The sequence below is a fragment of the Dermacentor albipictus genome, unplaced genomic scaffold, assembly GCF_038994185.2.
Source record: "Dermacentor albipictus isolate Rhodes 1998 colony unplaced genomic scaffold, USDA_Dalb.pri_finalv2 scaffold_13, whole genome shotgun sequence".
Lineage (NCBI taxonomy): Eukaryota > Metazoa > Arthropoda > Arachnida > Ixodida > Ixodidae > Dermacentor > Dermacentor albipictus.
Window position 1 is genome coordinate 12,844,271 of NW_027225567.1, and position 27,651 is coordinate 12,871,921.

At 43.3% G+C, this 27,651-nt stretch overlaps 1 protein-coding gene across 6 annotated transcripts in view; it reads left to right on the forward strand.

Moving 5' to 3' along the window:
* LOC139051668 (FK506-binding protein 15-like) overlaps positions 1 to 27,651 on the forward strand; it is a 205,542-nt gene that overhangs the window by 17,926 nt on the left and 159,965 nt on the right. For all 6 annotated transcript variants that reach the window (XM_070528634.1, XM_070528633.1, XM_070528637.1 and 3 more), the window contains exons 6-9: positions 1,337 to 1,435; positions 4,688 to 4,855; positions 16,948 to 17,013; positions 21,896 to 22,048. In XM_070528634.1, coding sequence (XP_070384735.1) covers positions 1,337 to 1,435; positions 4,688 to 4,855; positions 16,948 to 17,013; positions 21,896 to 22,048 — 486 coding nt within the window. The remainder of the gene's footprint in view (positions 1 to 1,336; positions 1,436 to 4,687; positions 4,856 to 16,947; positions 17,014 to 21,895; positions 22,049 to 27,651) is intronic.

A 27,651-nucleotide genomic window follows, 5' to 3' on the forward strand; every position in this document is an offset into this window, starting at 1 on the left:
ACTCCTCCGGTGCAGCCCCATGCTCATGCGCAAAAAAAAATGTATAGAAAGAAAAAGGCGTGTGATTAGCCAACACCACCTAGATAGCACTAAGCCTGTTTACTCTGATCCATGATGTCACGCTATCTGGCCTGAAATTTCCATTGACAAGGCTGGTGTGACAAAAGGTGATGTCAAAATCACTGTTGCTTACTCTGGAGCATCCCCATTAGATTCTGCTGCAGTCGAGCCGGGTAACATGACGTCGTGCTTTGGAGTGAAAAGGCCTTGTGCTATCTAGGGGTTGTTGGATTAGCTGCACTGGTAGTGACGCTGTTGCTCTCTGCCGCAGCTGAGTACGCGCGCAGCAGTTCCTCTCTGGCTCCAAAATTGGTAGGCCACGCATCATACGTACTCCTGAGGAGCAGGCAGCTTTCGATCAGCAACGCCGTAAGCAGAACCGGGAACAAGCTCGTCAATGCCATGCTGATGCTGCAGCCTGGGCGCAAGAACAGGCTCGTGCAGCTGAGCACAAGCAGCAACTGCGTACCAAGGATTCGGCAGCCTGAACCATGGAGATTAACCCAGTGATAAACGCTGGGACCACAAGTTTCAGCTTCGCTGGTGAACCATCTGTACTGAGTGCTTGGGCAGTAATATATTAAAAATGAGTTATCTTGTTTTTAATGCCTCCCAAGTGCAACAGTTGCACTGAGGCATTTGCATTGCTGCATGGTATCATGAGGCATGAGTTCCGCTGGACCACTGCCAGAGTTCACAAAGAAAGGGGAAGGTGGGGACAGGTGCTTCTAGGTCAGTTTATAAAACAATAAGCTTCTTTTAATTTTAATTTTTTATGAAGGAGATTCGCATAGGAAATTTCTAGAAAAATAATCAATTGAGATAAGGGATTATGAGCATACAGGAAAATTTTGCTTAAAAAAAAAAACTTAAATATAAACAGTTTCGGTTCCTGTGTCTTCTCCTCGGCATCAGAAATGCACAAATACATCTGCTCTGAGGGGAAGCATCTCGCTATATTGTCTGATATAAATTCAGCATTTTTATATTTTATGGGGAGAACATTGGCCAACATGATATGTAATGGAGATATCTATTAATTGAAAATTAATCAGCATGCCTTCGCTCCAAATTTAAGCCTCTGCTAGTGCTTGGATGCTAATGAGTTTTTCCCCTTGAGTGAACAAGGCTGCATTTCATTTCATGCGGGCATGTAATTTCCACAAAGTGATAACTGGTTGGTTTATTGTTTGAGCAGCTTTTAATGATGCGCTTTCATGCATGTACTGTTTGTGTAACTTTTTGGTGTGCCAAGTTAACTTTTAATATTTTACAGGTACAGGGCAACAACTTTTTGAGCTTTGTTGATGAAAAGCGATTCAACTGGTCTGTGAAGTTTGACAGCGAAGCAGCACTCATCAATTTTGCAAAGCAGGTTGGTGACATAGTTTGCAAATACTGGAAGGGCTTTGGAACTGGAGGGTTTGAGAACATTTAAATGCAGATTGAAACGAGGAATTTCTTGCTGGCACGACATGTACCTTTCCTGATTACATTTGCCTGCGTCAGTCAGGTGTAAGTGTTGGTTATCGGTTAACATATTCTTAAAATTTACTCTTAGTTGAGTCATTTGGTTCTTGTATATTTTGTTTTGCTTTGAATGTGTTGTTTCCCGTTATAGCAATACCTCTCCCTCAAAAAAGAAATATGTGATGGGGAATGTTACTCTGCATAGCGACTTCAAGATGCTACTAGATCTGGTCATACGCTTATAGGTTTGAAGCTGGGACAATCCAATGGCCACAGTGTGCCAAAGAATTGCTGAGTAATATCTGTTGTCGGGCTAGTTGGTACATGGTTAGAAATGGTCCGCATCTTATATTGCGCCTAAAACCATTTCTAGCAAAGTATTACCCTGTGAGACATGTGCTTGATAATATTGAAGCTTTTGCAGGGCAGCAGAAACTAATGTTCAAAAGGGAAAAAACTTTTTTCAAGAAAGTCCACAAGAACATTAAAGGGATCCTGAACCACCCCTCGAATTAAAAAACAGTCTACTGATATCATGCGCTCCTGTGAACATCATAGCCAAATTTTGCAGTCTTGTGCTGCACGTGGAGCTTGCAAGCAGAGCATGAAGTCTTTTTGTCAAATGCTCTTTTGAATCGAAGCCTGCTCCTCATTCTTTTCCGGATGCTTTATTTCGTAATGTAGCAGATTCCCATACACGGGTGCTATTGGCCAATATCAGACATACAATGGTATGTCAATACCTGTTCCAAACAAGGGTGTTTGGATCAGTGTGCTTCTTCCTGCTGTTACTGTGTACTATATTTATTGATGCAGTTTAATAAACATGCTGAAGTAGGCAAAAATCTTGCTTTCAAATTTCACTAGTAATTAGTATGTACTTCCAGAAGAGGCAACCATAGTTTTATACGATAATTACTAGAGGGAACTTTGGCGCTACATAGTGTCTATGGGAGTTGTAATGGGAGCCCGTTCAGCCAGCATGGGAATTATGAGAAGTACCTGGATTTGCCTAAACTTCGACCTTCTGGCTTCAAACAGCTTCGTGACTTTGTAAACTCATTTTCACCAAAGTACTGCCTAATAAATAATTAAAGGAACAGTATTAAAATTTTCTGATGGCAGGATTCAAACGCAGGATATCTAGCACAGAAGCTCGATATTGTAAACATTATGCCACGGATGCATGCATCGACAAGTGACATAAAATGCACTTATGAATTGATCACGGGCAAGCCAGTGCCCTGAGATTCTTGGCGCATTTCGATTTGGCCACGTTGACAAGCGGAACTGTTGTAATTAGTAGCAATTGTGCATGCTCGGCAGCATCTTCTTCACTTCAAAAGGTATAGATTGCTCTGAAATTTACGACAATGAAGGCATATAAAGTGCAGTAAACAAAGCCACAAGAACGTCTGAATTCACAAGCACAAAAATCTGACAAGTTCATGTACTGCCCATCATTTCCATCGTTGCTGAATGATTGCAACACAGATTTCTCTCTAGTATTTATTGTAGGAAACTCTGTGAAGCCAACTATCATCTGCTTGCGCTTGGCTACAGCCACCCACATAAAGATGAAACCTTGGCCACCCTGCTTTTCGGTGTCGTAGGTGTCGGGTCTCGCTAATTTCGACTAGTTTTGAACACTCAACTAGCATCGAACACAAAACTTGGCCAGACCACACACATGCTTGCCATTGCATGCTCACTGCTGGCCTCTCCTGGTTAAATGCCTTGGCAGACTTTGCTTCATGTTGAGCTATTGATAGCGCTTCAAAATGTGCATGTTGGATGTGTCTACCATCCGTCGGTCATGCTGGTGCAGGACACAGCCAGACCGCACCACATAGCATGGCCGGACTGGAGCATATGAGCTTGAGCGCACACTCAAGCCCTGTCATGCACAAAGCAAACGCTGCACATGTGCACTACAGTCGCACGTAGTGTAAATACTACTGCCAGCACAGGGTCCTGCAACAAGTCTGACGAAGTGCGCTGCGGCTTGCTGAAGACAACCGTGTTCGCCACATCGTAGGTGCCAAAATCTGAAGTAGTGGCATCTATGCGAACATCCAAAATCACATTTTAACTGCACGCCACGTGACATTCAGTAGGAGTGTTGTGGTTATGCCCCATTCCACTATAGCCTTCACAGTGGAAGGTTTTGAAGGAGTGGAAGCACCATGAAAGTTTTTCACTGCAGAAAGCATGGGTGCAGTCCCATTTATAATCAGTGCACGGTGATAGGAAGAAGCCCAATGCAAACAAGACGCGAGATTATTGAAGCGGCGAAGATTGCTAGTTTAGGGAACGCTTGTGTTAGCGCGCCTTCAATCTATCTTTCAAAAAAGTAATTCAATTTTTTAAACGTGACACAGAGGGTGGCTTGATGGAGATAATATTCTTGCAGTTACAAAAATTTTTTTGGCTATGCATGGTGGCCTTTTTCATCTTCGATATCATCTTAACTTTCCATTACACATATCTCGTTGCTGTCTTATTTGATAAAAACCAGTACATATGCACATACATGTGCTGCTGTCTGTTCCCTATATATATGTGTACCGCTTCGTAGAATAAAAAACAATTGTTGGAAGTTAGCGCTGTGTCTGCGTCGCACTTCTGTCTCTCGTCCCTTTTCGTATGCTAAAAATGTAAAAGTTATGTCACTTGGTGCAAGACGCACCTATTCAAAATTTCACGAACTGTGTAGCCAGTTTGATATTGAAAGAGACATGTCTAATGAGATTGAGCATGTGTCCTAAACAGTGATGTACATTCTTGAATGTGTGTAAGCACTAGCGATTATTTTAGAATGTTTGGCGAGGCATGTATATGGATTTGACCCATGAGATCTGTTTCAATGACCGTGCTTGCTACCATCTTTGCGATTCAATTGTCGGTTGTCCTTCTTGACAAGCGTTTGCCCATTATAGAGTTAGATTCCTAACTTGTAGTTTCGACACTGTTTGGTTCCATGCCAGGAATACTTGACAATATCAGATAGCCTTCACACACCTTGCAGTTCATTTTGAGCAGGTTCGACTGAATGTGAAGGGCTAAAGGTTCTTCATGGTGTTTTCAGAAAGACTGTGCACTTAGGCTTCTTGCATTCCCTGCCTCCTGACACATTTGCTTTGTACCTCTTCTTCAGGTTGTCATAGCCAAGGCAGAAAGTCATGGGGCCGGCCTTGTCGACCTGGATCACATCATAAGCCAGGACCTAATCCTTGGTGAGGCTGATAGTGAGGCCCTCAAAATTGCCAGTACAGCAGTAATTAAATATACTGCTTGGGTGTTATCGGAGCACCGCCTCAAAAAGGTCAGTGCAGGGTTGCATTCTTTAGCAGATTAGACGTAACTCAAACCAACATCAGTGTTTTAGTACTGTAATTCCCAATGTATGTACTATGCCTATTTTGATTCCTCCAAATTCTGATTTAAGCATGGAAAACTTAAGAGGAAGCTTTAGCTTGGGAGCTTCAATCTAAACGCATGGGAATGAGGAAATAGTTTCTTTTTCTAAAACTGCACCAATTTTGATGAAGAATTTTGATAATTTATTTTTTCCTCTCAAATGCAACAAATTTCATTCAAATCGGTCCCGTGGTTGTCTCACAAAAGCATTTCTGTGTTTTACATGTATTGAACAGGGAAATTGGAGTTGGCCCCGAGCTAAGGCTTCCTCTTAATGCGTAGTTTATTGTAGCATTTTTTGTATATGGAAGTGGCTTTTCAGTTATGGATAGGTCAGCAAATCAATTACTGAATAATTGTTCTACTAATTGAGTTGTAACTGAAATAACATTTCATTGTTCTTTTGTATACAAGTGCACTCTCCATGGCCTGAAATAAAGGAGAACAAGTTGTTCTAATTTTCTTTGATTTGGAATGGCATTTGCGCATTACAGGGTTAATTTATTTATTCCAGTGTTTAACAAGTTGAAGTAATTTCTGGCATCGTGAGCCTAAGCAGTGACACAATTTCAGCTCTACCATCAGCATTAATTTAACTGCTGTGATTACCACCTGGAATTTATCAAATTGGTCCTGAAAGCAGTACAAAGCATTATTCGTATGTTAAACAAATTATGTAATAAGCTTTGCAGTTTGTGTGCATCTTGTTTACTTTTTCATAGATACCATGAAAAAAGAATTGGCTAACATGAACAGCTTAACTTGTGCACAGCTTTAGGTGCACGTTAAAGAACCCCAGGTGGTCGAAATTTCCGGAGTCCTCCACTACGGCGTGCCTCATAATCGGAAAGTAGTTTTGGCACGTAAAACCCCATAATTAAATTAACTTGTGCACGTGCATTAGTCAGTGAGCTCCTACAATGCCTTAACTGACCAGCATTCCATGATGTCTAGTGACAGATTGCTTTGGGTCCCTGCATTGCAGCTGCAAGCTCATGTTGCAGCTCAGCCTCCTCCTTATAGAATTTGTCGAGGGACCAAATACATCAGTAACTGCATTGCCATTACCAAAGATGCTGCAAACGAATTCTTGTACTCTAACACTGTGAAGACAAGTAAAACGCGCATTTTATCATGAAAGAATATACTCGTACGTCCCAAAAGTTGTGCAGGAAATAACTGATGTCAATGCTTCTGTTTTTTGTATATTTAATAAGTAAAGAGAATATCACACGAACTTTCAAACTATATCAGTTTGAAACCAGCAAAGCAGTGCATGCCACTGATATGAAAAAATGTAAAGGCCATGAAATAAACAAGTTGAAGACAAATATGTTAATGAAACTTTGTCAGTCGAGAACCTTGTTTACATTTTTGTACATATGCAACGGCCAGGGAAAAATCTCAATGACGCTGTCTTTGTTCCAATGTATTGGGCAGGAGCAGCTGTCATCAGTCGTATATTGTAATTGCACCCAAATTATAGTCTCAACAGAGAGCACATATAGAAAGCAGGAGTTCTGCAAAATATACGAGGGGCAAGTCAAACGAAAGTGAGCCAGTGCGAATATATGACAAGGGGTACTTTATTTAAGAGTAGTCTTCATGAGCATTTAGATATTTGTCCCACTGTCTAACGAGTCGCGTGATTCCCGTCTCGTAAAACTTCTTGGGTTGCTGCTTCAGAAAGTCTGACTCTTTCACGTCATCGTTCGATACGAATCGTGTTCTTTGAGCTGTTTCTTCAATTGTCCCAAAATGTGGAAGTCTCAAGGCGACAGGTCTGGGCTGTATGGTGGATGTTGCAGCGTTTTCAACTTGAACTTTGCCAGTTTTGTGTTAACCACATCAGCGACGTGGGGATGGGCATTGTCGTGGAGCAAAATGACCCCATTTATCAATTTTCCACGCCGTTTAATCTTTCTTACGACTTGCAGTCGATCCAGCGTTTCACAATATCGGAAACGATTGATCGTCTCACCAGGTCTAGCGAATTCTATCAGTAATGGCCCCTGACGATCGTAAAAATGTCAGTACCTTTTCAGCGGAAATGACTGCCTTTGCTTTCTTTGGGGAGTGGCAAATTCGAGCGTTTCCACTGTAAGCCTTGCCGTCGTGTTTCAGGTTCGTAGTAGTGGCACCATGATTTGTGCCCAATCGCACTTGCAGACAAGAAGTTGTCACCCTCATTGTAATACCGGATCAGATTAGTCAAGGCAGCGCCAAACCTCCCCATCTTCTGGCGGTGGTTCAAAATCTTGGGCATCCATTGCACATGCATGAGCCGATAACTAAGGTACCCATGAACTATCGTGTGAACTTAACCGTGACTGATGTTCACACGCTCTGCCAGTTCATGAATGCTTATCCTCTGTTCTTGTCTAATCAGCTCAACCTTCACAGTTGCGTTGGGGGTGACTGCACAGTGGCTTTGGCCTGGTCTTGGATTGCCTTTGCAAGTTTCACGTTCTTCTTTGAACCATTTCCTCCAATATTTCACAGTGGCCAATGAAATGCAATATTCAGTGTACATGGCAGCCACACGGCGACTAAGTTCTTTTTGGGAAACACCTTCAGCTGTCAGAAACTTCACGACACCACGCTGTTAAACTTTTGGAGTGTCCATTATGTCACGCAACCATGTTCAGCTAAGCATACGAAAAAATTAAAGAACATTTATTCTCACACCTGTGTGTCACTTTTGTAAATGAGAAATGCCTGTGTGCTACGCGCATGCCTTGCAGATAATGAACAGAACCATTACTGCACATGGTTGGTTGGCTCACTTTCATTTGACTCGCCCTCATACATTAGAAATGTGAAGATACAATGGAATACACAAATGCAAGGATACAACTTGATAAAGGGCAAAAGAGTGTCATTGGAAACAAAGTTCGCTGCACGTATACACAAAACCTCGCAATAAGATCTTTAAATCTACGTATCTAAGAAAAAGCCACTGTATATAATGCGTCAAACAAGGCAAATAAACATGTTACGCAACCATAGATTCAGAGAATCTGAAGGCCCCCCCCCAACGTATTGCTCACGAAGGAAAGGTGGCTCGCTTCCTCCCCGCTTTTCTCTTTTGGGCACACAAGACTGAACCACCATCGTCGGCTCAACCATGCCACCCCCCCCACCTACACTTTCATTTGCATATACAGCAGGCGGCACGCGGTCACAATGTTATCATCCTTGGACTTTATACGGAACATGACAGTGACGGCAAGAATGCGCCTGGATTAACCATATAATTGCTATCGCAATAATATAATAAGAGTATCCAGCAACTGAAGGCCCCATGGCCCATTACTTTCCGCAAAAGAAGTAACAAACTCGAATGTTCGTTGCACTGCAACGTCTTTTTTTTTTTGTGTGCGCGCGCGGCGGGGGCACCAAAATGAAAAAGTGCTAAGGAAAGCATGTTGGCCACAATTGAATGCCTACTTTGGGCACCTAATGTGCCTACCGAGGGAATATTGAAGAAAACGTGAGACGCTTGGTCCACAGAGAACCAATGCTTCGTATGCATACTGCTCGGTGTTCTACACCGGCAAGACGAGACATTCCCATGAGGTTGCGCTCAAGTGAACACATGGAAATCTGTCGACTCCCCAAAATGATGATAGCAAGCAACCATTGTTTCTTCTCATCTGCTAGCCAGAACGTTTCTAAAACTCTGCCAGGCAAAAATACACTTGGCCAGAGAAAAACGAATGTGCATCAAACGCGCCGCGTGGTGGTCAGGCCAACACGAGAAAAATGCATGCACTCTGGCTGGCTCTGGCAGCCCGCGGGTAGCGAGAACAAGAATATTGAAGAGGCTCAGTGTGTCCTCGTGAATAAAAGTCAAAGTAGAAAAAATAAGAATGTTATTACCTTTGCTGGCTTTAATCTCGACATGGATGCTTTGGCGGAGGTGAAAGAAATGTTGACATTCTTTTTTGTGACATGACAGCACAAACCACCACAATGCTTCCTCTATCGGACCTCGCTGCGTGCTTTGTCAACTTGTCTAATAGTGTGTTGATTTGGCTTGTCTCATTGTATGTGCCGATGTACAACTTTAGAAAAGTCAATGCACCTTTGGCGTCAAATGTTTGGCATTAAACACAAAAAATTTTAGAATTGAAAATCTAAAGCGCGACTTCGGAAATGTTAGTGCATCCTTCGCATCAAAAGTTTATAAGAGCTTTATACCCATGAAGTTTTGGAATTCAAATCTATGCGCTCCGTAGATTCCGAGGCCTCCGCGAGATGCTGCCACGAGCCCGCTCACCATCAAAATGCCCTTGAAACTTTGTGCTCGGATGAGGCTCCTTGCATTATTTGGCTCCTGGTGCATGGGTGTGGCCGCAAAATCCAGCCCGAGTTCGTAATGTGCGTACTGAAATGACTTTTCGAGCATTAAAGACATTCTAAACAAAATCCAGAATGATTTCCGGCGCCAGGGGTTGTTTGGTCGGCGGTGCATAGACAGCACTAATAAATTTTGCGGGGGAAGCCTCTCCCCCCTCCAGGCTACGCCCCTGCTAACTAGTAGTGCCTCTTTGTAACCAATGAAATCTTGGTAATTTTTGTTAAGGTTAACTTCTGGTAAGTGAATTCTCATGGCTGCATAGTTTGCCATAAATGCAAAAGATTAAAAATGGGGGTGTGCAAATATTCAAAAATTTGAAATATTATCAAATGTTATAGTATTTATAACATTCATATTCGATTTGAAGACTAGGTATTTCAAAATTTTACCATATTCAATTGGATAGGAATATTCAAAATAAATCGGATATAGTGCTCGTCATATGGGTGCCAACATGGTTCTTAGCATTTTATCTGTCTATCTAATCTAAGAAAGTGTGTCTGACTTATTGCTGAATTTTGCAGTAATTTCGTGCAGCTGGCAAGATATTACTTGTAAAACACGCTTAGCCACAGGACATCCAAGCCGTGCAGGAGAATCCGCCTCTCAGTAGCCAGGGGCACTGATGGGCGAATAGTGAGGGTGCACTCTTTTGCAGGTTCCACCCTCATTTTTGAGCTTATTACTTGATATTAAATGACATCTGATACAGGATCAAATGCCTCTGAGTTTATGGGCAATTGATGTGGTATAATAAGGCACAGGTTGACAAGAACAAACAACTAGCAAAAATTATTTAATTTTCCAGAGATGACATGAACCAAATACAATCTTTTAGTATAGTGACTTATTAGGGTAATTTTGTTTACCAGTGACATTGTAATTGCAATGTTCCAATATGTCAAAATAAACCAACTGACTAATAAATGCATGTGCAATTGTTATTCGATATTTGATTCAGTATTCGATGCTATGTATTCATATTTGATTCGTATTTGAAAATTTTGATATTTGCACACCCCTAATTAAAGGTGATAGCTGTTTGTCTGACATGAACTGACGTCTAGATGTATATCGAAAGTGGCCATTTGGTTTACTTGAGCTGTAAATGCTGCTATTTTGTTGTGAATGATCAGTGTAGTCAAATCTTAATTTAAAATTATGCTTTTGATCGAAAACTTCATAAAGTTAAGAGGTTGATGTTTAGCAGTGCAAATAATCTTATCTCTGAAAAGTCAGGTTAGCTCACATGTGGATGAGTGAGCATCCTTAAATGGGAGATTTTACTAGAAGTGCAGGCAAGACTAATCCAATTAAAATATTCCTGACTAAATACGTGTACCCACTTAGCTAAAGAGGCATAACCAAAGTGGCCCCTCTGTGATGAGAGAGCAGGGGCTTCGGTTTGGCACTTCTGATGCAAGCACCTTTAATCGTGAAGCATCACTTTAGAAAAAGCAACCCTTAACAATGCCACATTAAAATGATACACACATTGCTGTTTTCACATGAAAATATGCTTCACATTCCTGTTGCTACGTGTGCTGGCATGGCGCATTCCAATGAGCATGCAAACAGATCACTGACCCTGCGGCTATGGTGCCCATTACCACCTACCAACAACAGTAAGCGGTGATGCTATTATTGATGACTGCTGCTCAGGCACGTACCCAGGGGGGGGCCCGGGGGGGCCCGGGCCCCCCCCCCCCCCGAAATCAAGTGGCATTCCTCCCCCCCCCCTCCCCACCCACGCCACCACTCCTCACACATTCCTAAAGCGCCGCCAGATCAATGTTGAGACTTGGCAGCTGTTTATCGGTCAGTCTTATGCTGCCTTTTTCACTCCTTTTAGATGGCGGTAGTTATCGGCATCTCTTGTAATGTGAAGGACAGTTTTCTCATAGATTCCGCACCCGCACGATTAACTCAAGATGCGCTCAGTTGTCACCATCTATTCAACCGTCACGCGCATAGCTGTTGCTTTTGTTAGTTCAACCTTCTTTGTTTAGGCTGATCCTGGGACCAGGAGAGGGATGCGGCTGTTACTCAGCTGGTCTTTACTCTCATGGAACGAGTTGCGGCCGGAGAAAACACCAATTGCGTTTAACTTTTCCCTTTGCTTCATTATTTCCTTGAGTTACGGCTCACCGCGACGTTGGCAGATGCCCGGAACCTTATACACGTGATATGGCTTAGACAAGGCGGGAAATAAAATGTGAAAGATCGTCCATCATGAAACCCTGCAATAACCCTTAAACCCATAAGCAAGTTGACTGTTGCCCGTTACCTCGTCTGTTTTTTCTTAACTTCTAGCACGTTTCGTGCAAAATTGGAAACCGGAAACAAAAATCGCAAGGAGTTGAGAAATTAAGTGATCTACTATGGGAGAGAGCCAACGCAACAACCAAACTGCAAGCAAAAGCAAATAATAATAATGTTAACCGTTGTTTATGATAATATTTATGGATCAACATCTTTTTATTTAAAAAGGAAGTAGAGAAAACGCCGCCGGAAGTGGAGAATAATTACTTGCTTTGAATGACGATTCTACAGTTATCGGTCGAACCGCCTCACGTAGCCACTTCTCTGCTGTGCTTATGTGGGTGTTTTTCTAACCTTTCTCGGTGAGCGCAGTACGTCTAGAATCGCAGAGTCCTGCGCTCTACGCGGTTGTATGGGACTGGCGGCCGCACAGCGTTACGCTATTCGCGGAACTGTCAAAACTGATCCACAAGGCGAAAATAACTGATATTCGAAACTATAACATGTGAAAGACTGAAGAAGCCGTAAAAAAAATGAACGCAGTCTGAAATCAGTAAAAAAGAAACCTGGCATAGGACAAACCATGATGTATGCACTAAAAGATAAGAGGGATAATATCATAAACAATCTCGAAGATACAGTAAAAGCAGCGGAAGAATTCTAAGCTGACCTGTATACAGTACCCAGAGGAGTCACGATACCTCACTTAGAAACAGTAATGAACAGGATACAGAAACTCTCCTATAACTAGCGATGAGGTCAGAAGGGCGCTGCAAGACATGAAACGATGAAGAGCGGGAGGAGAAGGTGGAATAACAGTCCATTTAATCAAAGATGGAAGAGACATAATGCTTGGAAAACTGGCGGCTCTTTATACGAAATGTATATCGACTGCAAGGGTCCCAGAAAACTGGAAGAATGTAGACATTATACTAATCCACAAAAAAGGAGACGTTAAAGAATTGAAAAATTATAGGACCATTAGCTTGCTCCCAGTATTGTATAAGATATTTACCAAAATAATCTCCAATAGAATAAGGGCAACACTGGATTTTGTCAACCAAGGGAACAGGCTGGCTTCAGGAAGCGATACCTTACAATGGATCACATCCATGTCATCGATCAGGTTATCGCGAAATCTGGAGAGTACAATAAGCCTCTCTTTGTGGCTTATATAGATTACGAAAATGCATTTGGTTCAGTAGAGATACCAGCAGTCTAGAGGCACTACGTAATCAAGGACTACAGAACGCTTACGTAAAAAGCTTGAAAAATATTGCTACATGCGTGTGGTATTTGTTTGTTTGAAGAGGTGCGTGGGCGCCATCACTCCAGAAAAGAGGAGGAAGAACGAACTGGGCTCGCGCTGTGAATCTAACCGGTCAGTGCTGCAACCGTTGTTGTAAATATAATCTGTAAATAGTTTCTCGTCTTACTGGCTCGTCCTTCGCGTAAGAATATATATAGAGGTTATACAGCTACCTTAATTCTACACAAGAAAAGCAGGGAGATACCTATAGGGAAATGGGTCAGACAGGGAGACACAATTTCTCCAAAGCTATTCACTGCGTGCTTAGAAGAATTCAAGCTATTAAACTGGGAGGGCTTAGGAGTAAAGATCGACGGCAAATATATCAGCAACCTTCGGTTTGCCGATGACATTGTTCTATTCAACAACAACGCAGACGAGTTACAACAAATGATTGGAGACCTTAACAGAGAGAATGTAAGAGTGGGGTTGAATAAGAATATGCAGAAGGTGACGATAATGATAAATAGCCGGGCAAAGGAACAAGAGATCAGGATCGCCAGTCGGCCACTAGAGACTGTGAAGGAGTACGTTTACCTAGGTCAATTAATCACAGGGAACCCTGATCATGAGAAGGAAATTAAGAGAAGAATAAAAATAGGTTGGATCGCATACAGCAGACATTGCCAGCTCCTGACTGGAAGCTTACCATTATTATTTTGAAAAGTAAGGTGTGCAATCGGTGCATTTTGCCAGTGCTGACATATGGGGCAGAAACTTGAGAATGAGTTAAAGACCTCGCAAAGAGCGATCGAACGAAGATTGCTAGGCATAACGTTAACAAAGAGAAATAGAGCGGTTTGGATCAGAGAGCGAAGAGGTATAGACGATATTCTAATTGACATCAAGAGGACAAAATGTAGCTGGGCGGGTCATGTAATGCGCCGGTTAGATAACCGTTGGACAATTAGGGTTACAGAATGGGTACCAAGAGAAGGAAAACGCTATCGAGGACCACAGAACACTAAGTGGAGCGATGAAATGAGGAAAATCGCGATGATGATGGTGATGATGATGATGTTGATGGAGGTGGTGGGCCCCCCCCGAAAAAAAATCCTGGGTACGTGCCTGCTGCTGCTACAAATAGTTAGCAAGCAGCAGTCATCACAGCACATGTTGAACATTCTACTACCACAATCTTGCATTTGTGCAAGCATATACAGTAGAATCTTGTTGATACAATTCTGCATAATACGTTTTTCTGGATAATACATATTATTTTATTTTGCTCGCCACCGTCCCATCGGAACCATATATTTTCATATGCTTATTGCAATCACGTTTTCCCCTGAGATCGGATAATATGACAGCAGTAGTGGGCTTTTACTGGTATTTCTAAAGCTCGTAGCTTTATATTCCAATGTACTAGCTTAAATAACATTCCAGTGACCCACGAACAACGTGTTAAGCCCCAGCCACACTAAAGGAAAAATGCACGGGGTGCGCCACTGGCAGTAATGTGCTGCTTTAGCCGTACAGCCTAATCAATTGGCGGTGTGCCACTGATCAGTTCATTGAGGAAACGGAGGCTTCTCTTTGCGACTTCCAGAATAACTTTTGTACCAACATTTAAAAGAAGCAACTTCAGCACAAACTCTCTGACTATTTCAACATTGCTGAATAAATGTGCATTGGCTGCGGTTCGGGTTGCATCGAGTGACGCTGCTCCGCATAATGTGTTATGCGGGGCAATATCACTTCACACCACATGAACCGTTGCTGTTGAGTTTGTCACTGAGTATGCCTATTTTCATGCTTTTTGGAGCTTTATTTGGATAAGATTTTCGGATGATGCGTTCTATTTTACGGTTCCCGTGAAGATCGTATCAGCAAGATTCTATTGTCTGTAACTAGATTGGCAAATTTATAGCATTAATGCCCAAAAAGAATTATTGCAGCTGCTCAGTAATAATTTAAGCTGAAAAACTAGCCTATTCGTTCCCCCCCCCCCCCCCCCCCAAATCCTTATTTCCTTGGCTGTTTGAAGATTGCATTTAAGCTGCACTTTTTATCCTTTTCAAGTACTCTCATGAAAATAGCACCATAGAGTTGCATGCTTTTGCACTGGGAAATGACAACCCTTTGTTCTGTGTCTCCCTCTGTCGAAATAGGCAGAAACATTGATAAAGAAAATCACGTCTTTCTGGGCATACTTTGTGCTTGTCTATGCTTCCACCATGCATCTAGGGAGAGCTTTTGTTCAGCAGTAAACATGCGTCAACAATAATTATGAATAGCACTCGGAACTTCCAGGAGAATACTATACGCTCAAGACAAAATTGTTACACTACGCTTGCAGATATGCATATGAAGCATACATTTTAGTCATCATTCCACAGGATCTAAAATTGAGTTGCGTACAGATGCACACACAGTAAGCTACTGAAAGCTTCGCTAAACAGATTTGTCATTCTTGACTTGTCATGTGTCGTAAAATATTTCTGCAGTTAACTGCTTCATCAGCACACTAGATTTCTAGACATGATTCTCTTGGTGGTCTATATGTCAGTACTCTGCTACCAATGTCCTTTCCTTGGAAGATTGCCTGTGGCTTTACAAGCCATTTTCATGGTGATTTACTTAAACAAATGTTTTCACCTGTTTGAATCAGGTAAGCTTAAAGGACTGACGTGTGTTTTCAGAGTTGCACATACTTTGCCACATGTTTTTCACACATAAAAGGATGACATTTAGCAAGTATTAAGGTTGGGAAACACTTGTAAGATACTTTAATTTGATACTAAAATTTGTTTTAATATGCCAGACCTAGCGTCAACACTATTTTGACTTCGTGACACAAAGCAGAATTTGCTGACGCTGTGTAGATATTGGGCTAGAGAGAGAGAATAAACTGTGTTAGAAGTTGGTCTGTGTGATCAGCTCAGTCATGACTTGCACATAGTCGGTGGAGGAGCCTGCCAGCCACTCCTCAAGTGTCGCAGGCCTTGGGGTGGGTGTGAGTTTGCAAGGCTTACCTGGATAGTGATACAGCTCCCTGTACAGCCTCACAGAATATTAGCACTGTCCTGGAAGCTGCCAGATGCCATACAAGCAGGTTTGCTGGGCTAGGTATGATAATGTTGCTCATTAAAAAAAAAAATTTAAAAAAATAGGAGTGCTGTGCAAGCTTCTTGCTGCACAAGAACGGAACAAGCCAGGTTTTCATGATGTCAATAACACATCCATGTTGTGGGCACAGATACTCGATTCTCAAGCATTGATTCTCTATGCAGCAAAAATAGAAATGTTGCCACCTTGATGTAGGGCTGTAGCATACCGTTGTATCTCTTTTGAAGTTTGAAGAGGCCCTACACACATTAGTTAAAATGAACTTGCCCTGGGTTACTTGCAGTTCTAGTTTATTCAAACAAATCCCAAGTTATTTTTAATAGCTTATGAAAGGGAGGGTGTATTTAAAAGCAGCGTGGGCGGGTGCATGTAGGAGCCTAGAGGATCACATCATTCCTACAAACTCTTCTTTATGAAGACACTTGCCTTTCCATTGTACATGAACCAAGCCTGCTTTTAGAGCCATGGACAACATGATATTCTGCTTTATTCGAACAAATCACAGGTTTATGTTACCACAAGTTGACTGCATTCTGTGTTTGCACAAGTTTGACCTGGCCTAGAGCCTTTTTTATTTGTGCATGCATGCAGGGCCACACTTGGGAATTATTTTCTGGACGGGTTTTGTGTGGACAATTGTGTCCATTTATGAAACTGTCTATTCTCATTCTCATGTGTGAATCAGGCACACTGCTGGCATATGGTGGTATAAACATATAGTACATATATTGACATGTAGCAGAATTTGTAGTTGTGCTGAGAAGTATATCACCGTAGCAATAATTTCAGGGGAGTCTCGGGACCACTTTATCCTCCCTCTTGTTACATGCCTGCATGCATCTGTGTGTGTGTGTGTGGGGGGGGGGGAGTTGGATGTGATGTGTTTCATCACTGAGTTATCAGACACCTTTGTCTCTTTGTTCAAGTGCCTTTCATTGGGGTGCATTGTGAAACTGACCACCATAACTTATCAGTGACTTGCCTTTGTTTCCAGGTCTTTGACACTACTGACATTGATGAGCCACAGAAGCTCAAGCTTGGCAGAGGAAAACAAGTGAAGGTGGGATTGGTTCCCTGTCTTTTCCTTTTTTTCTGGCATGTTTTTTTATTATTTAAACTTTTATCAACTGAGCACTATGACAAGCCTGGGTAACAAGAAAATAAAAAAAGAAATAAAACATTGGAATGTATTTGAATAAGCATACTGACTGTGGAAAGGAGAATCTTAAGTTTCACTACTATAGTTTTCTATTCATTATTTGTTCTTAGTAACTGGCATTATCGATGTCTAAGCTGTTAATGATGCAAGGGCTGCTTGTCTAAGTAGCAGCTCTTAAAGGGACACTAAATAGAAGGGATAAGGGATTTAAGGGATAAGAAAAGAGCAGATTGGGTGAGGGAACAAACGCGAGTTAATGACATCTTAGTTGAAATCAAGAAGAAATGGGCATGGGCAGGACATGTAATGAGGAGGGAAGATAACCGATGGTCATTAAGGGTTACGGACTGGATACCAAGGGAAGGGAAGCGCAGCAGGGGGCGGCAGAAAGTTAGGTGGGCGGATGAGATTAAGAAGTTTGCAGAGACGGCATGGCCACAATTAGTACATGACCGGGGTTGTTGAACTATGGGAGAGGCCTTTGTCCTGCAGTGGGCGTAACCAGGCTGATGATGATGATGATGATGAAATAGAAACACAAAAATGAGTTGTCTGATGAATTATGCTTTTGATGCTCTATTCTTATTAATTTCACTGTAATAGGTTGATTATCAGAAAAGAAAATGAAGACCAAAATTACATTCTTCAAAATTTGTTGACAAAACCCCCGACCAGAGAGCACTGGTATGACAGTGTGATGTCACCCATTCTAAAGTATAATCTTGCATTTGGGCCGTTGTGCCTCAGTAAATGTTTCATAAATACGCTAAGTTCGGTATTTAGCTCACAATACAAGATAGTCCTTTACTTGACCGGCAACAAATTGACTAGGCCCGAGTAGACACCGTCAAAATCCATGACGTCACAGCAAGCTGTGCCTGGAACTTCAAGGTGGTGTCACCACCCATACTTTGTTTTTGTCTTTTCTGGCTTTGAAGCCTCCTCTCATGGTAACAGTGACTGTTTTGGTATTGTAAAAGAGTTATTTACTAACACAGCTTCAACGTGTTTTGTGCTTAGTGTCCCCCTAAATGGAGCCACACTTATCTAAGCTTCCACAATGAACATTGGGGACTGGGGAGCAGCTGGCTGATGTGAAAACGATGCATCAACAAGCAAGGCAGAGTGTGTACAATGTAGAACATCAAATGATCAGTGGGAAAACGTCAGCGGGCAAAATGTTATATTTACTTCATTATATGCAATAATTTGTTATATCGTTAAAACATGACATATTATGTGGCGCAGTTCGTGAACTGTTGTACGACCTAAATCAATTCCACATTTATTCAGATCATTAAGAAGTTTAGGCAAAATATACGATAGTGTACCCATAGAATAGTTAGCACGGGGAGTGACCACCTTCCAGTATTCAGACTGACGTATAGTATAGGATGTAGGCTTTATTTCTAGCTTGGCTAGGTTGCGAAAAAAATTTCGATTTTCTTTTAATTCGCACTTAAAGGCAACAATTCGTCTATAACTAAACAATTTCCAGACAGGCATTATATCTGCTTTAACGAACAGAGTATGTGTATGAGAATTGTAGGGGACATCAAAAAGAAGCCTCATTATCTCTTTTTGAAGGATGTACACCTTTGTTAAGTTAGTTACTGTGGTAGATCCTCATACTAAAAAGCAGTAAGAGAGGCGAGAGTAAAGAGAATTATATATCAGCTTTTTTGCGCTGAAAGGTAATATCAACCTACATCTGGTTGAAATACCAACGACACTTGACAGTTTAGTGCAAACAGAATCTACATGAATATCCCATAGCATATTTTGCGAAAACGTGACCCCAAGAATTTTAATACTACTTACTATTTCTATTTTTCTGGTGCCGTAAATAAGATCTACGTTCCTATTTACCTGCTTTGATTTCGGTCTAAATAGCACAGCCTTAGTTTTGTTGGTGTTAACCTCTGATTTGCTACAGACCATTCCAGAAGTTTTACAAGGGCCGAGTTTGCTATACAGCTGATTTGCTCACAGTCTGTAGCGGAAAAAAAATATGCCGGCATCGTCGGCGTAGAATATATAATTGGCTTCAGTGCATGTATTTACCAGATTATTTATATACAGTCAAACCCACTTATAACAATGCCGCTTTTAACAAAATATCGCATATAGCAATGGACAGCCGCGGCACCGTCACCTTTGCAGTGTGTTCTATGGTAAAATAAACCGCTTATAACAATGCTATCATACTAGATTGTTGGTTATAACAATTAAATGTAGTCATTTGGAGCCAACCCTCACAGAAAAAAAAAAACGCGCAAACGCAGCGACCACGCCGGCCAAACTACTCCGCCAAAAGCGCGCGCGTGTATGCGGAGCCGCTCGCACAGGGGCGGCGAAAAGCTCACGTGACGACGCATGCGAGGAGAATGGGGTGAGCAGGAGAAAAGACGGACGCTTTCCTCTGGGCAGAGTAGGAGAGGGAAGGAAGGCATTTCTTTTGTTGCTTTTGTATCGGCGCGCGAGGAGCAGTCCATTATTGACTTTGCTGGGGATATCAGTGATGCGGAGTATCGCGAAGCTACTGCCAATGGAGCCATTACAGAACTTTGGTCTACGGTGCGTGGTGATGACAGCGACGCGGAGGGGCTTCAAGAATTCTTGCATGCTGACGATGCAGTCGCGACAAACGAAAAATTGACTGATGAGGCGATCGTTGCAGCAGTCACCGGTGCGGAAGACGATGACAGCAGCGACGACGAAGATGAACCGGAACCTGTACAAGTTGTGTCTCAACAGGAGGCCTCAAGAATGATCGATTCCCTGCGGGACTTCATTTTTGCAAAAAACCTTTCGCTCAGACATGTTCAACATTTGGATGCCCTCCAGAAAGACATCGGCAAGATGGCCGCGAAGCAGTCGAAACTTGCTGATTACGGGTTTGTTTCAGCAAAGAAGTGAGAAGTGCAAGCTATTTTGCCCTCATTAAATGCTCTTAGGTATTCATGTTTTCTTAGTTTTTGGGGGAGGCGCTAAGAGATTTTCAAGCTGAGAGGCAGCCGCGGTAACCTTCTTGTATTTTTTACAAGGCTCCTTTCGGGACCACCAAAACGGTGCCTCGGCGGAGCTGGCATGTCACTTGCCGTCTGTGAACCCTCTTTGCAGTTGTTATGCTTTTTTTCGTGCAAACCGTTTATAACAATTATCGGTTATAACAATGAAATTTTCATGGCACTTGAACATTGTTATAAGTGGACGCGACTGTAGATATTAAAAAAGAAAAAGTCCAAGAATGCTGCCTTGAGGCACTCCTCTTGCAATTGGTTTTTGGTCTGAACAGTGCTCACCTATTTGAACATACTGCCGCCGATAGCCAAGGTAAGATCTTATAAGATTCCAGCAATGGCCACGCACTCCATACAATTCAAGTTTTTTGAGTAAAATGGAATGAACAATGCAGTCAAATGCTTTTGTGAAGTCAATGTACAGGCCCAGTACAACCATCTTACATGAAAACGGTGATAAAATAAACTCTTTTTGTTCTATCAAGGCTAGTTCCGTAGACCTATGCTTTCTAAATCCAAATTGAGCTGGGGTTAAAAGTTCATATTTCGGAAAAAAAATTGAAAGGCGCTCATAATCTTTTCTAAACCCTTTGAAAATATTGGCAACACTGAGATAGGGCGATAATTCTTGATGTCATTTCGATCACCTTTCTTGAACAATACCGTAACCTTAGCCACCTGCATTCTTTGTGGGAAAATGGCACTTGAAAAACAAAGGTTAAATATATGGGAAAGAATCGGTGCAATAAAATCCATAATATGTTTATGAGGTCGAATTTGCATACCTTCGTCACAACTAGAGCTGTTTTGAAGAGACATAAAAACAGACCGAACTTGTTCTTCGCTAACGGCCTCAAGAAAGAAAGTAGATTGGTTACTAGGGGGCATGAATCTTGAAAATTCAGACACTGGAAAGTAATCACCACACTGCACAAAATAGTTATTAAATAAATTTGCCAGGGCACGACCGGATATCTCGACTTCACCGATTTTAAGTTTATCTGTTTTTGGGGACGAGTTACTGCGATTTAAAACAGTGTTCAACTTTTTCCACAAAAGATCAGGCTTACGAGAGCAGGCGTCAAGTTCCGCATAAAAATAGTTTTGTCTGCTTAGCTTTATTTCTTTATTTAGCTGATTTCGGTACATCTTAAACTGCTTGAGTTTTGGGGGGTTTTTAGTTTTTATAAACTGATGATAGATAGTATTCTTCTCATCGATCTTTTTAATGAGCTCTGGCGTGATCCAAGGCTTGCGTATTTTCCTACCAAGTTTCAGTTGCTTAAGCGGAAAGTGCCGTTTATATATTTCAGCGATGTGATCAACGAACATGTTATATACGCCTTGTCAGCGCAATTAATCGCAAGAAGATATTCGAAATCAGAATTTAGCACGTCATTTCTGAAGGCATCTAGGCGAGTAGGATTTATTATTTGAACATTTATAAATTGTTTTTTACTATGATGATTGTGTCTATCTAATATGAAGGTAGGAAGGTGGTCACTCAAGTCGCAGGTCATCACACCCGCAATGTCATTTTCACTGACTGAGTTAGTAATAATTAGGTCTAACAAAGTTTCGCTATGTTCTGTGATCCTAGTAGGCAAACTGATTTGGTTTGAGCACCCGTTTGAAGTAATGAGCATATTCATAGTGGTTTTGGCTGCTGACCTACAAACCTGCTGCTGACCTTTTCTGGCAAACCTACATTTGCCAGAAAAGTTGTGTTATTTTTATTTTCTCTTTTTTTACCACTGTAGGGCTTGGAGGAGGGCCTTGTCGGATGCAGGAAGAACTCTCGCCGGTTTCTTGTGCTGCCTCCGTCACATGGTTATGGCTCCAAAGGCTTGGGGACCACTGTACCACCAAACGCTGTTCTGGTGTTTGATGTCTCTGTTGGCTCCATTAGCAAGGTTTGTTTGCCATTTTGCTTTGGTCGACAGTGCATGGAGAATGTTGCATTACTTTACATTGGAAAGACTTACGAGGCCACTGGCAATTTAATGAAACGTCGCTCAAGTACAGGTGGTGGGGGCAGTAGTACCTGTTCCCTCCATTTGGCTAACCTGCTTTGTTGCATTGTTAACATATTTCACTGCACCATGCCAACAGCCCGTTATCAGCAGCACTAAGTAAATTAGGTGCAAATGATCCATTTCAAATTGGCAGCTTCACTTTCTTTAGTAAATAGGATAAGTAAATACGGTACATATCCTTATAACATGCCCACACTTTGAAACATAGAGGCGGAAGCTTTTACACAACCTATATAATTTACATATGCAGTGAAACTGTTAAACCGTAGTTGACTGGAGCTCGAAAAAAGTATCTACTAAATGGTAGTACTGCTTAACCGAAATACCATGAGGTCCCCCACATACCTGTCAGAAACGGAACTCACAGAGTGTGCGATGGAAGGGGGAAAAAACATGCAGTATTCATTCACTTCACGCCACAAAAGTGTTATTTTCGTTTGATGCTGCGGCGGCCTAGCCACGCGACGTCAGCGGCCTCAAACTTACTGAAGCTGCAAGCCAGCTTTTCAGCCAGCCCCCTCTTCTTGGCAAACACTCGCATGGCAGATTCCTCGGCGTTACGTATTCTCCGTGCACGCGCGTGGTAGCACTACAGAAGTAGCAGGGTGCCTTTTTCATTGTGGGGTGCAGTTCTTGTCGCGACGACTGCATTCATGAGGCAGACGTAACGCGCAGCTTCTGCCACTGTCGGGCCTGAATTGCCTGTGCTGTCACTTTCCGTGTCGTCCTCATCACTGTCGCTAGTCAGCACTTCGGCAACAACAGAGACAACGATGGCAAAAAGTCGAACCTCCTAGCCAACATCTCTTCGCGATCGCAGCAGCACTGCCGAGCAACTTCTTCGCATTCCAAACAGCAGATCCCTGTCGCATGCCAGCGCCGTCTTCTTCGTGTCACGTTCGATAGCATGAACTATGTCTAATTTTTCTTCTATGCTCAGCACCCGGCGCCTTTTTTATCCGAGCTTCAGCATGACACGAGTTCTTGATTGCACGGTGCCACGCTTTCTGGCATGGCGCCGAAATGACGATGTGGCTTCACGCGCAAACGCACAGGGTGCTTGTAGGCCGTTGTTCCGATCTCTGAGGCTTGTTGTTCTGCCAGGCTGCCCGATGATGACCATAGTTTCTCACTACAACATGTGAGAAACTCTATGGAGACGACACCGCCGTGTTTGCGCGACGAAAAGGGGAAACACTACGTGTTAACCTATACGTATGCAGTAAGCTGGTGCAGTTTATGCGGATATAAAACACATTATGTTCAATGGCCGCTGAATCGGGGATTTGACTTTGGTAGTGACTACAGTGACGGGGCCCGGCACTTTAAGATCTGTACTACAGTGACGGGGCCCGGTACTTTAACATAATCGTGCACTACAGTGACGGGGCCCGGCACTTTAACATCTGTACTACAGTGACGGGGCCCGGCACTTTAACATACACACTGCAGTGACGGGGCCCGTCTCCTTAACCACAGACGGGACCGGCACTTTACGTCGACACTGTAGCGACGTCAATGGCCGCACTTCTTTCAAACATTCTATGCAAACAACTTCGAGCACTTCACGGCAGGCAGTGAACTTTATTAAGGTCCTGAGGAGCGACTCCGAAACCCCCTTATGAGGGAGGGGGCCGCCGCGAGCCGTTCCGACGTTGGGACGGGCAGGCCGTGCCTGACCGCCTCCTCCCACTCTTCATCCGTGGTGAGATGACCGTGGTCCCGTAACGAGGGACACCGCCAGAGCATGTGTTCTAAAGTGCAGAATGGATCTCCGCAATCCGGACACCTGCCCCGCACGGACGCGGCATTAGGTTGCCCCTGTGATCCACCACGGCCGCCGCGAACCGGTCGGACGAACCGTATTGGGCGACGTCGACGAACGCGACCGATCGTGGTTCGTCGGCGACGGATCCGAGAAGTGCGGCCCGGGCCCGGCGTGTGCCTACATTGCGTTGCGGGTGCACGTTGCGCGGGAACGGCGAGACCGTGACGGCCTCCCGCGACCACGCGTCGAGCACGCACTGCCTTTCCCTGACGGGTTAAAGTCCAGCGGACTAACTAACTAACTAACTAACTAACTAACTAACTAACTAACTAACTAACTAACCCAACCTCATCGAAAGTGTTGTGGACCCCCAGCTGCATGAGCTTCTCGGTGCTGGCGCCTATGGGGATGCCAAGCACTTTACGGACCGCGGTATTTTATTCCAGTACTGTCCACAACACCACGTGAATTTCACGATGTCAGCAACTTCCGTGCAGTAATCGAATACATGATTGCACACATACGGATCGAACGACCGCAATGGGTACTTGTCCACGAATGTACAATCTTTTGCGTATGCACTGTAACACGTATGATGATTATAATAAAGAAAGTTCACTCTAATGGAAGGGGAACGGTAAAAACACATTTAAAAAGTCACGGCCCATGTTCCTGCTTGTGAGCACCTGACAATCAATATATTCTACTGAATTAAGAAAAAGAAGCAGCGGGTAATTGCTCGCTTAGAAGACCGATAAACATGCAGTTCGATGAAATTTGAGAAATAATGATATTGAAGCTTCCAAGACTTTAGAAGAAAAGAAAAAGAAAATTAAGACTGAATCATCGCGACGGAACATCACAAGTCGCTGTAGGCGTCGAAGACCCCTGGCTATAACGAAATTATTTTTGAACAGCTCCGATAGTGTCCATGCAACAATGGTAGCTTGCGTACTGTCAAATGCTCATATGCTGCGGCATAAAGCTCACGGCACGGTGCGAAAACGTGCTCGGAGCGAAAGCGAAACATTGCGCGAGGACATGCATGCAGACGCGAAGTCTGTCACCGCGAACCCGTGCGATCGCTGCATTGCAGCTTCATTCTGTTATGCTACATTTATTTACACAGACAGCCATCCCACTATAAGAACATATTTCACATAGTTTTCTCAGCAATTGCTTACGTTTCACGCAAACCGGTTCGGTGGAATCGATTGCGGCGACCGCTCGCAGTCCCAGCTTACTGTACGTAGTAGGCAAAGAGATAGCGTTTGTAAACCATTATGTGCTTTCTGTTTGTCCAACATGATTATTTTAAAGGTAAAATACTGCCATTTCGAGAGTACTTGCAAAATTGTTCAGGAGGGCTGCCGCGTAGTATGTTTATTTAACGCCGACGCATATGAGGCGCTTCCGACAGATGGCGACTCCGTAAGTCGACCTCGCCCCCAATACCGACATAGTGACGGCCCCGTCGGTGTAGTGTTGTTGTTAAAGCGACGGGCCCCGTCACCGTAGTGAGGATGTTAAAGTACCGGGCCCCGTCACTGTAGTGCAGATGTTAAAGTGACGGGCCCCGTCACTGTAGTCACTGCCTTTGACTTTACTACTTTTAAAACGAAACTACTGTTTAAGCGGGTACGGTTTAACGTCGTTTTAGTGTACCTTTACACCCTGTCTTATTCCTGGCACATGACCCACTAGTGCCACATGCTAACTTGTTTGACTTTTCAGAGGCTACTGGTTATTGATGTATTATGCAAAGCAGGTTTACCTATTTTAACATTGTGCTGCGTTGCAGACTTGTGACTAGCACAGCATGGTCCAAGTAGCCTTTGCACCATTAAACCCCAACTAACCAACCAATCAATATTAAAGTACGCATGCACAAGCAGCTAACTGCAAAACGTAGCACCTCGCGACATCAACATCAAGCAAGGAATGTAAACAACCGAGACAACGCTACGTCACGAGTTTATGCTGCCATTGGGGCGGGCCCTGTGAGCAAGTTCATCACTGCTCCGATAGCCCCCTATTTTTTGTGTCGCTGATGGCAGTACAAAAAGTCAGCTAAAACTTGTTTCCGACATGAAATAACTCAGAGAAAAGCGACCTCAAAAATGTGCATGTCATAAAACGTTACACAACATAAAATCATTGTTGTGATTTTGACTTGCAAGCGGTCAGCACAGCCGCCGCTGCAATCGTCTCTGTGAAGCAGCTCGCCTGGCTTAACATGTTTTCTCATCGCTACCAATGGCTTTGGGAAAACAAATTGTATTGTCACTTATGAGCAACATAAAGTGCAGACGTTGATTGCGTTGATGAATATAGATGCTTTATTACGAGCTGTAGATGGATTGCAAGGGCAATCGGCCTCGGATCCGACGGCCATCGAGCTTGGCCTATGCCGTTTCCCAGTGATCGCCAGCTTGCCTGGCTTGCTCGTTCGCTACCGTCGGCGTTGATGAGCGGCAGAAGTGGTACGAGTTCGTGCGCACTGCTAGACGCTTAGAATGAAGCCCGCTGAAGAGTAGGCAGATTTGCTCGTTTCATTTCAAGCGTGCCTGGTACAAACTAACCCACCGAGCTTAGGGCAGTCCGATGACCTTCCACCAAGACTACGTACTCCCAAGCCTGATGCTGTGCCGACTTTTACCCCACCTTGTGTCCTGCTCTGTAATATGCTTCATTCCAAAAGCGCCCTCGATGAATGGTTCGTACTATTTGTAGCAGTGCGTACGCATATTGATAGCTGATGCTGGCCGCACTTTTTGAGTCGCTGCTTTGTAGGGGATCCAATAAAAGGTGGTTAACCACGTCTAATATGGCGGCGACTCCCGCCTGCAGGAAATAGTCGCCGCTGGAGGACGAAAATGAGGACAATGATGATGGCGAGGACACCGCAAAGCACGTGCAGGCATAGCAAATGAACTGGCAACACAAATTCCCTGCCGGCGAGCACACTGGCATGCGTACGTCAGTTTTGTGCGATCAGGTGCCCAGCTGTTCCTTCTTTCTTCTTTCCATCTTCTTCTTCCTTCTTCTTTCCTTCTTTCATTCCTTCTTTGGCCATCTAGTTGCTCTCTGAAACAGAAACTTGGACTGGTTGCTACAAACAAGACTCCAAATAGTTACATATTGAAGGGGAAGTGCAATATCACGAAGACAGAAGGCAGGAACACACAGGACATCATATTGCACTGCCCCTTCAAGATGTTCAAGTACCAGCTCACCCAAATGTTGATCCTTCTCCAAATAATTACCTGTTGTGCTCTGAAGCAAATGATGTTTCCTGCCATGATTACTGGGTCATTAGCTACTTATGGCAGTGGAAAAAGCGAGATAGAGAATTTGTGTCAGTACTCCTTTAAGGAACCGTTGTGCAGGTCGTTTCATAGAGGCAGCATATGTAATCTGTGAAAATTACATGTATAATAGTTCTGTATGCTTACCCTGCTTTTTCGAAGATGATAGGAAGCATGATTACTGTAATTCATTGACTGCCATAATGAACTTCCATGGTCCCATGTGTTGGGACCGTGAGTACTGCTACCATGCTAGCAATTTCTAATGTAGCATCCATGTGTCTATTAGGTGGAAACGCCCTCATGTTGAAGGTAGCCTCGTTCCAAAGTTGAGCTCCAGCAATGTCCAAGCACCTGGCCTGAAGCGTGCTTGTACCTGTTTTTACCAGTATGTTTCCATTGGC